At 51.4% G+C, this 16,187-nt stretch overlaps 1 protein-coding gene across 2 annotated transcripts in view; it reads right to left on the reverse strand.

Annotated features, from left to right (window-relative positions):
• The window catches only part of PSD2 (pleckstrin and Sec7 domain containing 2), a 64,927-nt gene that overhangs the window by 17,626 nt on the left and 31,114 nt on the right, over positions 1-16,187 (reverse strand). Inside the window, exons 4-9 of one of the 2 annotated variants that reach the window (XM_050312043.1) lie at positions 14,910-15,104; positions 10,378-10,458; positions 9,780-9,892; positions 7,615-7,675; positions 1,170-1,260; positions 191-234 (exon numbers count right to left, since the gene is read on the reverse strand). In XM_050312043.1, the coding sequence (XP_050168000.1) occupies positions 191-234; positions 1,170-1,260; positions 7,615-7,675; positions 9,780-9,892; positions 10,378-10,458; positions 14,910-15,104 (585 nt within the window). The remainder of the gene's footprint in view (positions 1-190; positions 235-1,169; positions 1,261-7,614; positions 7,676-9,779; positions 9,893-10,377; positions 10,459-14,909; positions 15,105-16,187) is intronic. The other variant, XM_050312044.1, reaches the window with a different exon arrangement.

Here is a 16,187-nt window from a genome sequence, read left to right on the forward strand (position 1 = left end):
CCTTTAGATCATGGATCCACAGACTGTCACCAACCTCCCCAACTTATTTTGTGTTGAAGCCATAAATAAACTCCATTTGTCTACAGAGGGCAATTCAGTGCTTAAGGGGTTGGCAGGAAATATTCTGGGACTGAAAACATGACTTAGGACCTGCCAGCCACTATCTCTCAAATGCTTAGCATATACTTACATGGCCCACTCCAGCTTCTCATTCTTGATGGAGTTATACAGTGTCTGAAACAAGAACATGGAATTAGCTGTGTCTCTTGTGGAAGTCATGTCTGGCTGTGAGATCATCTCCTCCTCCACACTCTGCCTGTGTGCCTGGAGAGATCCCTTCCTGGTTGAACTGTCCTGGAGAGGCATTCACCAATGACCAGGACAACTGCTGTCCTGCTAGACCCCTTTCTGTCTGTGTGCCATGCTGGGTATTGGACTGGGCACGTCAGCAGCAGGGGGGTCTGGCAAGCCACCTTGCTCAAGAGCTTCTTTATGAGATTTTTCCCTCATTCTGGGCTGCTGCACCTAATCCTGAGTGACTCCTGGCCTACACAAGATGGTAGAAGACTCAGGGATATGCCACGACACCTCTGATGTCTTCACTAGTGGAGGCTTGAACTGAGAATCAGAGGAGGGATGAGTGACTTTGGGATCAGCTTTTCCAGTTCTTCCTATGCAAAATTCTGGTGGCTTCCCTGGGGCACTGGAAAAGAAGCTGGAATGGGCTAGGACAGCAGATTGTGGAGGTGGCCCTGACCACTTGGAGGGGTGGGATAGGGTGAAAATACTCACTTTTGGGGCGTTTAACCAGTATCTCATGGTACTGCACTAGCTGTGTTGGAACACTGCATCTAATTACATGAAAATGAAGTATCAGTGCTGGATGGTCATATTTGGGAGTGGGAGGTACCTTGTTCTGTGTGTATCACAGAGCTGCTGGGAGGAAAAGGGCCCCTGGCATGCTCTGAGGGCAGATATGCCACAAATCCGGACAAAACACCACCAGGGAACAGATCTCTTAGCAGAGACATCCATGGGGGTTATAATTCTTCTCCTGAAAAAACTGTGCACTGGAAAATGCTGATTGAAGGGCTCAGGGTGTCCCAGCAGGACTAGGTGGCACTGCAATAACAATGACAGCATCCCACTGTCTATTTATAACACGTTACCTTCAGCAAATCCTTTGCGAAGTCCTTCCCGTCGTTCAGCCCGTCCAGGTTCGCTATGAACTGCTGGCACGACATCTTCTTGCCAATGTTCTGTAAGGCAAAGAAGCAGCTCATTAATCTTGTGGAGAGTTCTGACTTTAATCAGTCCCTTTCAAAGAACAGTTTTAACATGTGGTGCTGAAAGCCTGGGTTTGTCCCAAGAGCTCAGAGCTGAAAGGGCTTCTAATCTGATTTTCTATTGGGCTCTTTGCTTTATTTGCTCATGCCAGCAGCCAAATGTTTCAGATGACCTCTTTTTTAATGGTGGGGATGAGACACCTGAAAATAGCCTCTCCAGCTCTTGCTCCAGGCTTCCTAAGTGATCCAGGCTGGTCCTGGCACAAGGGCTGTGTCTCAAAACTCCAAGCAAGCACTCTGTTGAAATGGCAACGCTTGGATGGGGCTCCAAGGCTGCTGTGTGTGAAATTGTGTGAGCATGCAGTGCCAGCACCTGAGACAGCCAGCACCAGGCAAGGGAGTGCTGATCCTTCATGGAGAATGTTATTTTCCACTGCTGTTACAAAAAGAGATGGTCCAGATGGTACTGCATGAACTTGAGTTGCAGTGGTGTGAGAGGGCAGCACACATGCACGGGGAGAATCTCACAACCTGGAACACACTCACCACCAGCTAATGCCAAGGGTATTTGGTGCTGAAGCTTCCAGGTCATCATGGTTTCATCACCTGTGGCATCTGCCTTCCCAAACCCTTTACCCTTCACCATAGCCAGGTGAGTCCCTTCTCAGCCTGCAAGGGTTGAGGCAGGCAGCCCTTTTCCCAAGCCTCCCCTGCAATCCCACCTCTCCAAAGGGCTGGAGCAGAGGTGTGGAGGAGTCAGTGGGAATTGCAGGCTTTGAAGAAAGGAGTCTGATGACACAAAGGAAAGGTGGATGTCTGCAGTGCCATGTCATATCACACCCTGCAGCATGTGAAGGGCAGACCCTGGGTGTCACTACATGGAGTGGACAGTTCACACCAGTGGTCCTAAGGATCCCAACAGCATCCTGACACTGGGTGTGCTTCACATCCAGGTATGGACAGGGTGCCCATCCAGAAGGACCTGGGAAGATGGCCAAGAACAGCAGCCAGAGTCCTGCTTAGGGGCCCACTGAGGGAGAGGAAGGACCTCAGTGGGTCACTGGCAGGGGATGAAGCTGCAGCAGATGATACAGGAGGTGCCCTGCAGGGCAAGACACTCTGTGGGATGTCTTCTTACACAGCAGGTCACCTGCTGGATTCAGCAAGGCCATCCCATGGGCACATAATGCTCAGTGGAATGTGTCTGCACACCTCAAAACTCAGGGCTCAGATGTTCCACATCTCTTGCTGAACTGGGACCTTTCGGTAGGAAGAATTTCATTCCTGTCCAGCTGCACCGATAGGGGCATTTTGCTTTTCTTTGTTTGTCTTGAGAGAGACTGACACCACAAACCTGCCCACAGATGTGCACTGCAGATGGCCTGGAGGCTCCTCCCCAAAAGAAAACATCAGGAAAGAGTGAGGCCTTGGGATTAGCTCCCCATGGCCCCCCTCCACCTGTCATCTGTGTGTGCAAACACTCTTGGGCTACACGGGGAGCCAAGTGCTGCCTTTGAGCAGCTCTGTCTGATACTCCTAATTATGCCTCCTGCTGGTGCCAGCTCCAGATGAGCTGGCACCCTTGAGAGATCAAGAAAAAGAAGAAGAAAGCACTGTTACAAATCTGCAGTGCCTGGAGACGTGGTTGGCACAACACAGCTCAGCCACCATGGGGAGCCCCATGGCCCCCATCAGCCAGAGGCTGCTGCCAGCCAGGGTTCAGAGGGCACATGGGCTGCAGGGGAGCTCTGGAAGCCTTGCAGACGTGCTGGGATCTCAGCAGAGGGAAGAGAGATTTGTGTGCTCGCTGGACATGAATTTCAGACACGAAAAAGAAAAGGAGAAATCCATCTTGTGTGGATGGAGAGAGGAAGGAGGGCGAAAGAGAACATTAAAAAATGCAGCAAGGAACGTCCATGAGGAGGGAAGTTTATGGGGGGAGGCAGGTGTGCTGTCTGAGACCTTGGGGCACCAAATTTAGGGAGAGAAGGTGACTACTCCCACCCTTGCCCTGAGGCAGGGAAGCAGAGTGCACAGCACTGGTCTTTCTGCCAAAAGAGATCTTGCTGTGGTGATACAGCACTGAATGCAGAGGCCAGCAAATTTTTGGAAGTGAGTGGATACAGCGAGATAACACAAGTTACCAGCCTCACAGGCCCTGTTTTGGGGTTCTCACATATGTGTCTGGGACATACCTTCATCCCAAGGGATGGCTTCCTTTTATTCTGTGATTTGCCTCTTTGTCTGATGCAAGACCATCTCTGAGCTCACCTGAGACAGCAGCCACACTGTGGAAACCCAGCTAATTCAAAATATGCCCTTTCCCTGACAACCAGAACAGGTGATGAGAAAGGTCCAGCAAGGATGGGAATACTGGGCATCACCTTGTTGGGCAAACTGGTTGAAGGACTGCAGGGTCAGGGGCAGGACTGAGGCTGGCTGTCAGCACAGGATGCTGGGGTGGCCCTGATGCAATAAAACCTCATGTCAGCAATATTTAAACACTTCCCAACACTTGCTGCTTTGAGAAGTGGGCAGGAGCCAGCCACTCAAACACAAAACCCTGCAAGTGCCTCCACATCAACACCATCTGAGCAGAGAGAACAAAAAAAAATCACCCCAGGACAAAGACTTTGCAGCTTCTGTTGATCAACACTTGCAAGGAAACGTGATCACAAGTGCCTCATTATCAACAGCATCAGCACCGGGGACTGCCTGAGCTTTCAAACACTGCAACAGCATTTAGCAAGTATGGGGGATCCCAGGAAAACCCTGGAAAGGGCCACTCTGAGGTTACAGGGGGATGTCTTCTTACACAGCATGTTCAGATGCAGCAAGGTCATCACAAGGGGACACAGTCCCCAGGGGAATGTGTCTGCACACCTCAAAACTCAGGGCTCGGGTGTTCTACATCTCTTGGTGAACTGAGACCTCTGAGTAGGCAGAGCTTCGTTCCTGTCCAGCCTGACATAGATGGGGGCGTTCTGCTTTTATTTAATGGTACATCAGTCACTTACCAGCAACAGAACAAGAGAGGCTGTTTCACAACCACACGTAGCTACTATTTCTGATATGTCCCCCGGGCAGGAAAGAACTTTGTCCCACCTTTGCTTGCTCCAGGCCATGCAGCAAAGTGTGAGAAACCAGTCAGCTCTCTTAGTGCCACTAACACAGCAGAAATGCCAACACCAACCCGTGAACTTGGCCTAAAGGGGGGATCACAGGGTTTGTAAGATTGACGATGGACATGCTGAGTCAGGAGCTGCCCAGGATCCCATGTCAAGCTTTGTCTGGTGACCATGAGAGCTGCTGGCCTGCTTTTTGAGCAAATCTCAATATGACTCCAGAAGCTGGGCTTTGCTGAAGTACCAAAATGCCCCCATGAGTGCTGATGATGCACAAGCGTTGATTTGTCACTGTCCTTTCACAGCCAGGAAGGAAAACACTGTCAGTGGAGAAGGAGACATCCCAAAGCTGTGCCTCCACGGGGCAGAGATGGGGCAGGGCAGTTCTTACTTTGCCATCAGATCTCCTGGAGCTCAAACAGCACCAGCAGAGCAAGGCAGAGGTTTGCAACAACGTGGATTATACTGCAAGGCTTGGAATGTTTAGTGACTGCTGGCTTTCCACACCAACTCCAGGTGCTTCCAGGAATGGGGAATGTCTCAGTTTAAAGACAGCAAGTTTTCTGGGCAGTTTGGAAACAGGGTCTGAGTGCACCTGTGGCAGAAAATCAACAGTACTGAGGGTAGGTGCAAATCTCCTGTTTTAGAGCCAGTCTCGTTACCTTCAGGCCCGGATTCGGGGTGAGGATTTGGGGTGAGGATTCAGGGGGTGTGTCACGGTCACCGCTGGAATGCTGAACTGGAGCATTCCAGGGGCACTGCTGTGGGGAACTGCCCCTTTACAGACACACATCAACCCCCTTTCCTACCCAGAGGAGCTTCCCACTCTGGCAATGCACCGGAAAACACTGCAACACACACACACACACACACAGGGTTGAAAAAAGGAAACAAAATTAAAGGTGATATGGAATATCATGGCAGCGTCCTTAACAAGAAGGGCCGGCAGATCAAGTCACATTCCCAGGTATACAGCCGTTCATGGAGGTTGTTTTACACCGGGAGCATTTCATGGGATGCATATCAGCTGCTAATGGCTTGCTAAGGGAAGAACATTGCACAATCACTTAGGAATCCACACAAACAAAAACCCTTACTGTTTTTAACACAGAAAAAGAAAAAAAAAAACAAACACAAGTCAAATGCCAGTGCTTCAAAGCAAAACACTAGAATGACTGCACTTACCACCTGGTAAAGGGTTAAAGAGCAGAAAGAGAGGTTCCAGGAGCAGAAGGAAATTTAAAAAAAAAAAAATAAAAAAAAAAGAGGAAAAGGAGAAGAAGAAATTAATGTTACACATGCAGAAAAATAAAGAGAAGATTTTTTTTTCAAAGAAAAGCTCAGGCATTTCCACAGCTGGTCAAAAGGAAGTTATTTTTTCTTTGCCTAGGTATCATGAGAACATTTCTTCTTACCAGGTCTCTTAGCCAGCTTGTCAATGAAAAATAGAAATGGCAAGGTTTTGGAGGTTTAGGTAGGTTTTTTTTCAATAATGTCTGTCTTCCCAGAGACATATCTTGGATTTGTTTTTTCCTTAAAAAACCCTAGACTAAATAAGATTATTTTGGACTGAAGTCACACAGTTTGCCTTCTGCCACAATGGAAATTCTTGGTTGGAAATATTTTCTTGGCTCCAACCGCTTTGGCTGAAGGATGAATGCAGACATGGGGATGGGAATGGACCCAGTGGCCAGGATGACACTGGTCATAGCTCCCTGTTCCCAGAGGGTGAGGCCATGGCAGCTGCAGGCAGGCAGCTTGGTGCAGGCCACATCTGGAAAGGATGTCACACTGCACATCTGGACAGGATCCCCCTGCAAAAACCAGCAACTCCCTTCACTGGCTGCTGTGTTGACACTTTGCCACTGCCATGAGGGCAATATCTGTGCTGCAGTTATGGGAAGGGTCTCCCAGGTGGATCCTCAGGATGGCCCTGGTGGAGTTGGGGGTCTTTGCACCTTTGCCCTCAGGGGTGAAGAGCATTCATGTAGTGTCCTCTTCGCACCCCCAACAGAAAAAGGCTCCCCTCAAAAGTGAAACAAAGAGAGGTGAGTTATGGCCTTCTGTGCTCTCACTACAGGCTAATGAAGGAAAATCAGGGCAAGCCTGTGCAGATGGACAGCAAAGGGTTACCAGCTGGAGGCAGAAGAGGAGCCTGACAATGACCTTGAAAATCCTGGGTTTGTGGGGCAGAAAAGGGGTGTGCAGGTTCCACACTGCTCAGGCTGCTGTAACAAACTCCTCCCCTGCTCCCTTCCATGTCCCCTCCACCTTGGGGACTCTGCAGCTCCAGGTCTGAGCTCTCAGAGGGGCAATGAAAGAAGGTACTTAACATGAGAGTTGAGGAGCCCCTCTACCCCTGGAAAGGGAGCATAGTCCTTCGACCTCAGCTCTGAGCAGGGCACAGGGTCCACTCCCAGAGCTGTGGCTGGGAGTGGGTCTCCAAAGGTGCACAGTGTCCCCGTGCTGTCCCCTTGGACAGGTCTAATCTCCTTTCTGCAGCTATTTTTCCTCCCGCTCTCCTCTGCTCTACACATTCTGGTTGACCTTTTAAGAACGAATCCAACCTACTCCACCAGAAAGAGCCTCTAAAAGGTGGTGAGAGATCTCACAGCTTCTGCTCTTCTCCAGCCACTCTTCTGGGCACTGAGCTCTGCTCATAGTTCTCTTTGTCTGGAGGCCCCTCTGGTATGAAAATCTCCTATTACATCTTGGGGAAAAGGAACAGCTGGGACTTATTTCATGTTTTGGGAAGGAAAGATGAAATCTAGACCTGTGTGAAACAACTGACCCCCTTGCAGCAGTTTCTGGGACAAGGAGAGCCTCAGGTGTGTGCAGCACGAGAAGCTGCAGCACAAGTGGTGCTGCTGTTCCCAGACCAACAGAGAATGGTGGGGAAGACCCCAGTGAGAGGTCCTGGGGCAGGGCTGATGTGTGCAACAGGTCCTGGGGAGAAAGCTGCACTGCCTGTCCCTCTCTAGGATAACTGCTCTCAGCAGGACATAGGCCTTTGGCTTGAGTGTGGAGTGACACTTGGGTGTGGACTGTGCCTAGGTCCGGGCCTGGCACCCAAAATTACCCCTGGAGCAGGTCAAGGACTCTCTGCCAACCTATCTCAATTTTTCAGCAACACATTGAGCATGAGGGAAGAGAGCCCTGCACCGAGAAGGGATAAAGGATGGATACATCTGCAAGGACTACTTACATGGCCGTGCAGGTCTGTGTTTAGCAGCATCAGGGCACAGGTGAGGGTGTGAATCCCATCTGAAACACACAACAGTCACACAGCTATGGCTGGTTACTCCCCTTCCCAGGCAGTTTTGGTGTTTGCTGTCTTGGCAGCCCACCTATTGCAGAACCAAGGCCAGTTGCTACGGCTGGGGACCTTAAATAATACCTGTTTCATTCAACCATGTAAGACAGTTTAAAAAAAATACAAAGTCACCCTCTCCTCCCTCAAACTCTTCCTTTTCCTGAAGCAATCACCAGGAAACTGCCTTTAAAGCAGTTTTGCCAATAGCTTTCTAAAGACCAGACTTTCTAGTAAGTCTTACTCCATTTCCATGAACTAGACCACCTTTAAGGTCCTTTCAAACCCTTCCATGATTCCATGATTTCCATTTTGTCCTGATGTCACTGCAGATGGGGCAGAGACCCTGGCAAACAGAGCTGGTTTGCTGCAGTTGATCATGGTGGCCTCAGGGGTTTGTCCTGAGGTCTTTGGCCACCAGAATCTGGCAGTCTCTACACTCTTGGGGCTGTATGGAACAGTGACAAGTCCTGAGCACTCCATGCTCAAGGCCAAGCTCTTTTTAAGCACTGTTTAAGTCTCTGTGGGAGGTTCTGGGTTGACATTAGGCATTACTATATAACTTTGGTCAGGTAAATCATGTCCCACATGGCCCCAAGGTGGAGCTGCTGTCCCAAAACCTGCCATTCTCTCACTCTTCCTTGGTTCAGTTGCACTCACTTTTCCTCTCAGCTCACACAGCTGAGAGCCACGACACAACCATGTAGTTCTTCCATGTCTGGGCTTCATCAGCACAGGAAAGGAACAACAAGACACCACTCTCTGGGAGTAAAACCAGGGTTGGCCCCTCCTCCCAGCAACAAGCAAGATGACAAGAGGAAACGACGTCAAGATGTGCCAGGAGAGGTCCAGACTGGACAGTCAGGAAGAATTTCTTCACTGAAGGGGTGATTAAACATTGGAAGGGACTGCCCAGGTAAGTGGTGGAGTCCCCATCCCTGGAGGTGTTCAGAAAATGACTGGATGTGGTATTTAGGTCCCATGGCCCTCATCTGTAGGGTTGGGAGGTGGATGAAACAGGGATCACTTCCAGGGGGAAGTGTTGGAGAGGAGTCAGAACTTGGCATGTGGGATGTTTCAGCTGGGGACTGCTGCTGAAAATGCAACCTGCAGTCTAATGTCACCTGAAGTTTAATGTCTCCAGGTGCAGGACTCCTCCCTGGGAAGTTCATCCTGGGGGAAAAACATCACACAAATGTAGGGAAATGAAACCCAAAGCTATATTTTGTTGGGATAGCACTGACAAAAGCAAACAGATCATTCTATTTTGAGAACAGTGAGAGTCCAGTTAGTTAGCCTAGCAGAGGGACTGGAGGGTTCCTGTGGCACGAGGTACTGCTGCCCTTTGGGAAGCCTGCGAAGTAGAGATAAGCAGGAGGTCTGAGCACAGCTGGGGTACTGCATGGGGAGGGGATGGAGGGGGAATAACTGGCAGCTGAGAGCAGGGCAGCAGCCTGATTCCACCCACGGAGGGGGGGCATTTCCAGATGCCTCTTAGCAGGTGTGTAGAGGCACTTATGTAAGTGCAAACGTGGGCATGCTCATGTCTGGGGGTGTGTCTGTGTGTGCACCAGGAATAACCTTTCCCACAGAATCATGGAACCAAAAGACCTCTAAGACCATCAGGTCCAGCTGCTGACCCAGCACCACTGTGTTCATCACTAAACCGTATCTCCACGTGCCACATCTTCTGAACACTTCCAGGGATGGCAAAAGTGTAGAATCGTTGAGGCTGGAAAAGACCTCTAAGGTCATCGAGTCCAACCATTAACCTAAAAATGTCAGAAGAAACTGTATCCACTTAAAAAATAACGTGGAGAGGCTGAAAGTAGCTCAGAAAACCTGCAGCTGCAGCGAGCCCAGAATTTTACCCAGCTGTGCTATTCTTGTGTTACAGCTGGAGATGTGGGGAACACAAATCCTGCGTGGGGCAGGCCAACAGCTTTCCTCAATCCACATGGAAAGGTCTTCCACTCAGTGTCAGCACCCAGCATTCCCAGTCCCTCCCAGGGACAGGGATAACAGCCAGGGCAGGATCCCAGGGACAGGGATCTGTACCTTCAGACGTGCTCTCCTCGGGGTTGCACTGGCAGTACCGCCGGGAGAAATGGATCAGCACCCGCTCCCGCTCCTGCGTCTCTCCCATCAGCGGGAATGCCTTCAAGAACGTCCTGCAGGAAGAAAGGGATGCTTAGAGACCTCATGGATCAGTCTGCTGGGCAGTGTCCATGCTCAGGAGGGAGATGGGAAGGGGGTCCTTTATCCTCCCCCAGGCCCTGCAGGTGGGATGCGAGGGGGGCTCTGGAGCCAGCGCTGAGCTGTGCAGGGAAGCGCTGCCAGCTGAGGTCTGACCCACCCCTGGCTCGATGGCACCAGGATGGGTTGCCCATCCCAATGGGAGAAGTTTCTCCCACCTGCTCTGATTTTGTATGGGATGGGATTCCTGGGAAAACTGCTCTCCATCATGGGGGAGCAGGTTGGGGACCCTCCCCTTGAAGTGCACTTTTGGTGGCAGCACCAAAGATGACACCAAACCAAATGACAGCCTGGAGCTCCCCCCAGTGCCTGCTCCTATCACATGGGAGGCCCCCACGGTGCTGGGAAGCCGGGAGGAATCCCCACTGCCCTGCTCCATCCACCCCAGAGCCCAGCTCACCTGAGTGCCTTGTCAAGGGTCAGGCCAGTGAAGTCAAAGAAGCTGAGATACTCCTCTGCTACCAACTTGCTAAATTCATTGCTGTAATTAAAGAGGGAGTAGTAAGCCCTTTCATCAGGGAAGAAGACACTGTCCACAAGAGGAGCAGCAGACTGCTGCCTCCTGGCCAGCCCAATCCCAGCAAGACAATGCAGACATGAACCCAGACCCAGGGGGACTTTCTCTGGGCTTAAAAAGGACAGTAACATGCCTGCAGGCAGCCCCAGACACCTGAAAACGAGAGGCACCTCCCCTGCTGCACCCCTCTGGTGGTGCTGCTGGCCAGGTAGAGCCTCCTTCCAAACCATCCACGAGGAGGAGGAGGAGGCCATAAGGATGTCCTGCGCTCATCCAACACCTACTTCTCTCCCATTGCTGGATGTGTCCCCTCCTCCCACTGCAACATTCCTGCTCTCCACTCCACGCGGGCTCCCATCCCACGCTCTCACCACAGCACCTTGCTCCCCTGGCAGGTGGATGCTGCTGGAAGCTGGAGCAGGAGGGCTCAGCCAAGTCTTGGCCCAGCTCATCCCTGAATGCTCCTCCAGAAACCATTCCCCTGCCAGGTTTTTGAAGGATGCTTGGAGATGTGCTGTCTTTAGAGCCAGAATGGGGCCTGTTGAGCTCCTCTATCTGCACAGCTCCATGGAAGTGCAAGAGCAATCAATGATAGGGGGCAAGAAATCGGACATGATCTCAATATGCTCAGCCTTCACCATACACAATTCCTTTTCCTTCTCCCCACGAAATGAAAAGTGTTTTGCTGAGGATTCCACATCCAAGTTCATGCCAAGATGTGTTAAAGCAGAATTCATTGCTTTTCCTACGGCATTATCTCATCTCTGCTGCGAGGTGGATGATGCAAAGCCTCTGGCGTGGATGCACAGCGCACAGCAGGGTCGGGCAGAGCAGCAGGACAGCTCCAGGGGAGAGTCCCAGCCTGAGTTTTGAGAGGCAGGAGATAAATATTGATGCTGGGGGTTGTGCAGGAGACTGTTTCGAAGCTGTACAGAGCCACAAGGCCTCACACTCAATAAAACAATCCTGTCATTTTGGGATTGCTAGCTATGGGAAGGACCTCACGGACCCACGGCCAAAGCATTCACCTAAAGCAGAGTCACAGCCCCTGGTGTGCAGATTCCTGCCAGCTTCCCAGGGAGACTTCTCCACTTGTCCTGGAACTTCCCAGCAGAAGGTGACCAAGTGTTTGTGAAAGGAGATGTCACCCCTGTGGCAAAGGGTGAGCAAGATCCAGACCTCCCCAGGGATCCTCTGAGCTCTGAGCCTGCAGAAGATCTCATGCATTGGCTGTGCTTGTGCTGGGAACCAGACAGTGCTCTCCCTGCCCCCAGCCAGCCCCTCACAGGGGCTGTTTTAGTCTCTTAGGAGTAAAGGATTTTCCCCTTCTACTCTGCCCTTGTGAGACCACAGCTGGAGTGTTGTGTCCAGGTCTGGGGTCCTCAGCACAAGAAAGGTGTGGATCTGTTGGAGCAGGTCCAGAGGAGACCACAAAGATGCTCTGAGGGCTGGAGCCCCTCTGCCACAGAGCCAGGCTGGGAGAGCTGGGGGGTTCAGTCTGGGGTGTTCTCTCTGAGACCTGAGAGCCCCTTCCTGGGCCTAAAGGGGCTCCAGGAGAGCTGGAGATGGACTGTGGACAAGGACATGGAGTGACAGGACAAGGGGGAATGGCTTCCCACTGCCAGAGGGTGGATTTAGATTAGATATAGGGAAGAAATCCTTCCCTGTGAGGGTGGGGAGGCCCTGGCACAGGTTGCCCAGAGAAGCTGTGGCTGTCCCATCCCTGGAAGTGTTCAAGGCCAGGTTGGACGGGGCTTGGAGCAACCTGGTCTGGTATAAGGTGTCCCTGTCCATGGCAGGGGGCTGGAACTGGATGAGCTTTAAGGTCCCTTCTAACCCAAGCCTCTCTATGATTCTTTCCATGATTCTCTGAGTCCTTCTGTTTGAGCATTCCTTTACCAGGTGTCCTGGGAAGCTGCTTGGGCACCCTGGGCACAGACCACCAGCTGCCACGTGCTGCAGCACCGCAGCCACCAGCAGGGGAGAGCAGTGTCTGACTCCCACACTTACTCGCAAGCTGAGCTTGAAAGAATGGCCTTGCCTAAGGCTCCCTAAAGCAACAAGACTTGGCATGTCTATACCCAGCACAGATTTTGGGTGGGTTGAACTGCTTTTGAGATGTTCCCATGGCCTACACATGGAGCTACACCTTAATTTACATTTCTAACTAGACCAGGCAGGCTGAAGGTGGGTGGGAGCTCCCCTTCTCCCCATGCTCCCATCGAGGCAGCCCAGGCTCAGCTCAGTAAGTGGGTCTTGCTGAAGGCCAGGACTCCACAGGGAATTTGTGAATCCCAGGACAAGGGGTCTGGGCCAGCTGCTGTGGTGCCAGTAGTCCCCAGCCTGGGTGCCCATCACGCCTTCCTGTGTGCCCCCCTTGGTCCCTCTCTGCTTGGAGAAGCTCCAGGCTGGGACTGCTGGCTCTGCTGAGGGAACCAGACAGTATCACAGGTCACCTGAAGGCAGCCAGCCCCCAGGAAGCCACAAATGTCTAGCCAGGGGGCAGTGACATTGTTGGGAATCTTCTCCCTGAGCTCCAGAGCCACTTAACATCCCAGGCCATGGGATGCCAACAGTGGCCAGGGCAAGACATGGCCCACACTAAGCTGGTCTGAGGTGTTTGCTCTGGTCTCCTTATCCAGGATTTGACCTCCTCTCTCTCTGTGCCAGTCCCAGCCCTCCCTGCAGGAATGGGTGACACTTCCACCATGCAGCTCAGACACCACAGAGACATTCCCACAAGAACAAGAAGGCATTTCCCATGGGGACATTCCTGCCATCCTTTGGATGGTGGCCTTTCAAGGCATTTCCCATGGGGATATTCCTGCCATCCTCTGGCTGGTGGCCCTGCAAGGCATTTCCCATGGGGACATGCCTGGCATCCTCTGGCTGGTGGCCCTGCCACACAGACCTCCAACAAACTGAGGTGAAAGGTAAGACGAGCTCTGTAGACCTTCATCAGGCCTTTTCTGCTTGTTTGACAATGATGAATGTTTTTAGCTTTGGTTTATTTTACTTTTGGTGTTTTGTTTTGTTGTTTTTGAGAAAATTGTCAATGATCACGAAGTAAAAAAGGGCATAAAACAAGCTAAATAGCTTTAAAATGAGATTTCACTTTTTGCACAGCCCTCCTACACGGTGCTGGTCTCAAAGCATCACTTCAACTTACCCTGCTCCCACCACTATAGGTTTGTTTTACATTGATTTAGGTGAGAAAGACCAACTTAACACACACCTATCTTCATTCTTCTCCCTTCCCTGCTCCATAACCAGAGCCCACAGCTCTGTTCAGGTCTCACGCCAGGAAATGGTTCAGATGTCAAAACCCAGCTGATCAAAGCGAAACTTTTATTTCAAAGGCTGTGTGAATTCCCAAATGTGGGTCACCCAACACCCTCCCCAGGTGTGAGGGTTGCAGGGGTGAGCGAGGATGGCAGGAACAAGCAAAGGAATAGACTCAGAGACCCATTGCTTGGAACTTCCCCCCCAATTCAATGAGCTGTCATGGCAAATTTGAAAGAAAGGAGAAGGATGTTAGACCTGAGGCAGCAGCAACCAGCAATGCACCTGCTACAAGAACCACAGCAAAAGGGAAGGATGGGGATGCTGCCAGGTGATACAAAGAGCCTCTAGAGGAGACCATTCCTGGGCTCCTTCTGTCCCAGGACTAAGCTGGGAGTCACAGGCCATCCTTGGTACTGAAAGGGTGGTTATTCACTGAGGTACAAGGTGTGTTCTGCTGATCTGGGCAGGAGGGAGACATTTCAAGGACAAAAAAAAATCCCAGCAACATGGGTTATATCTGATCCAGGCAAAGGATGATGGGGATTGGTGCCTTCACACCCACTGGCATCCTAAAATAATCTGGTACTGCCACACTCATTACTGTTACTCTGTCTCTTAGAAATCTCTGCAACTCTCCCACTTTTGAATATTTGAATAAACACTTTTTATTTCCCTTCTGCTCTACTCAGGCAAATCTACCAGCTGAAGTGCTTGGACCTCTGGGTGTTGCTCTCCAGCAAACCCTTCCTGCCATCTAACAGACTGGGTTGGGAGGCCCTGCAGCAGGAAGATTTTGGGGTGCAGACATGAAAAACCTGGGGACTGGCAGGGATACCAGTGACAATCCAGGTCTGGATCCTAAAACCTTCATCCTGGGGATTGCTGTAGTCTTGCTGGGCCCTTACCAGAGGCAGGAAGCTTGTGGCAGTTAATGCCCAACATCTCAGGCAGCTTGCAGGATTCCTATTTTAAGGGCACTGGGCCAGTTTCAACCAGAAAGATCTTCAAGAGCCCCATCCAGCAGCCAGGCTTGCCCCTCCCTGCCTGTGTCCAGTGCTCCCCAGACCCTCCCCAGCACTGTGCTCCAGGCTGCCCCCTCTGCCACCCTCTCCCACCCCGGCCCCGCTCACTTTTTCCCGAGCTGCCGTGCCACGTCGCAGCGCTTGAAGCCCTCGAGGTTGTAGAGGCGCTTGGCCAACCTCTTGGCAGCCTCGCTGTCCGCCCTGCAGCCGTTGGCCAAGGTGTCCGTGCTGCCCTGGTCCAGCTGCTCCGTGCTGCCCATGTCGGAGTCGGAGTCTGACAGGGTGTCCTTCAGGCTGGCGTCGCTGCACGGGAACAGGAGGCGCTCGAGGAGCGGCCACGCGACCCCGTGAAACCCACCCCAAAAACGCCGCATTTCGGTTTCTTCTCGCCCTCACCAAAAAAATATGAAAACCCCACGTGTTTATGAGGTGGACTGTAAGGGTGGAAGATCCTTCTGGATGGTTTATCATGAGGAGATCAGGGTTTATTTCACTTAGGAAGACTTTCCTGCCTGGATGAGCCATTTTTCCCCGAGCCAGTTTTAGATGTTTTCTTCTCCTACATTCCAGAGAAACTCTCCCTGGTATGAGAAAAAGATAAGTACTTGCAGACATGTTTAAGGGCCCTCACCTTGGGGGGATCCAGGGATGATTAAAGCCCCGAGAAGAGCAGGAGGTGTGTCTTTCCCCAGGCCTGGTGTTTGAAACACTGTTGAGGATGATGTTTTTTAAGTCCAGTGTTCTCCACTTTGGAAATAAATTTTCCTACAATCCTTCCACTGCTTGGTATTTTGGGGGGTACCTGTGCATTGTCTTCCTTCACAGGACATTGGACAAGTCAAATGAAATGGCACAATTTAATTTCAAATTAAAGGCTGCAGAGAGAGTCACTTCTCCCTGAGTAATGAGGATGTATCAAAGTAAGCAGCCCCAACACCTTTTGAAGCTTCCTCTCTCTCCCCTGGTTTGGGAAGGGATACCAAACTGTGGACATTGAGGGAATTTTAGGGACAGATAATATGCTTTTCAGTTCAGGTTATTTGCTGAGGAGGAGGAACTGCACTTGTACAAATGGTGTCAAGGGGACTGACACCAAACCTGCTGTTACAGATGGGCTACTCCTCTCCCAGCTGCCTGCTGGCCTCATGGCCAACTGTTGCCATGGACAACACTCTGAGCAGCCCTGCTGGCACCATGGAGGTGGGGATACAGCCCTTTATTTTCCTGTCCAGGGCCAGTTATAGCACCTATTGATTCGTTTTTGATCAGTGTGGCTCACTGAAGGCCTGGGAGCTGGACACAGAACCTTGCTCCATCTCTGCCATGAGCTAGTTGCTCTGCCTCATGCAGGGAAGTGCCCTACAGATGAGCTGCTGCCTCCCAGGG

This window comes from Myiozetetes cayanensis, unplaced genomic scaffold (assembly GCF_022539395.1).
Source record: "Myiozetetes cayanensis isolate MyiCay16 unplaced genomic scaffold, myiCay2020 scf17, whole genome shotgun sequence".
NCBI lineage: Eukaryota > Metazoa > Chordata > Aves > Passeriformes > Tyrannidae > Myiozetetes > Myiozetetes cayanensis.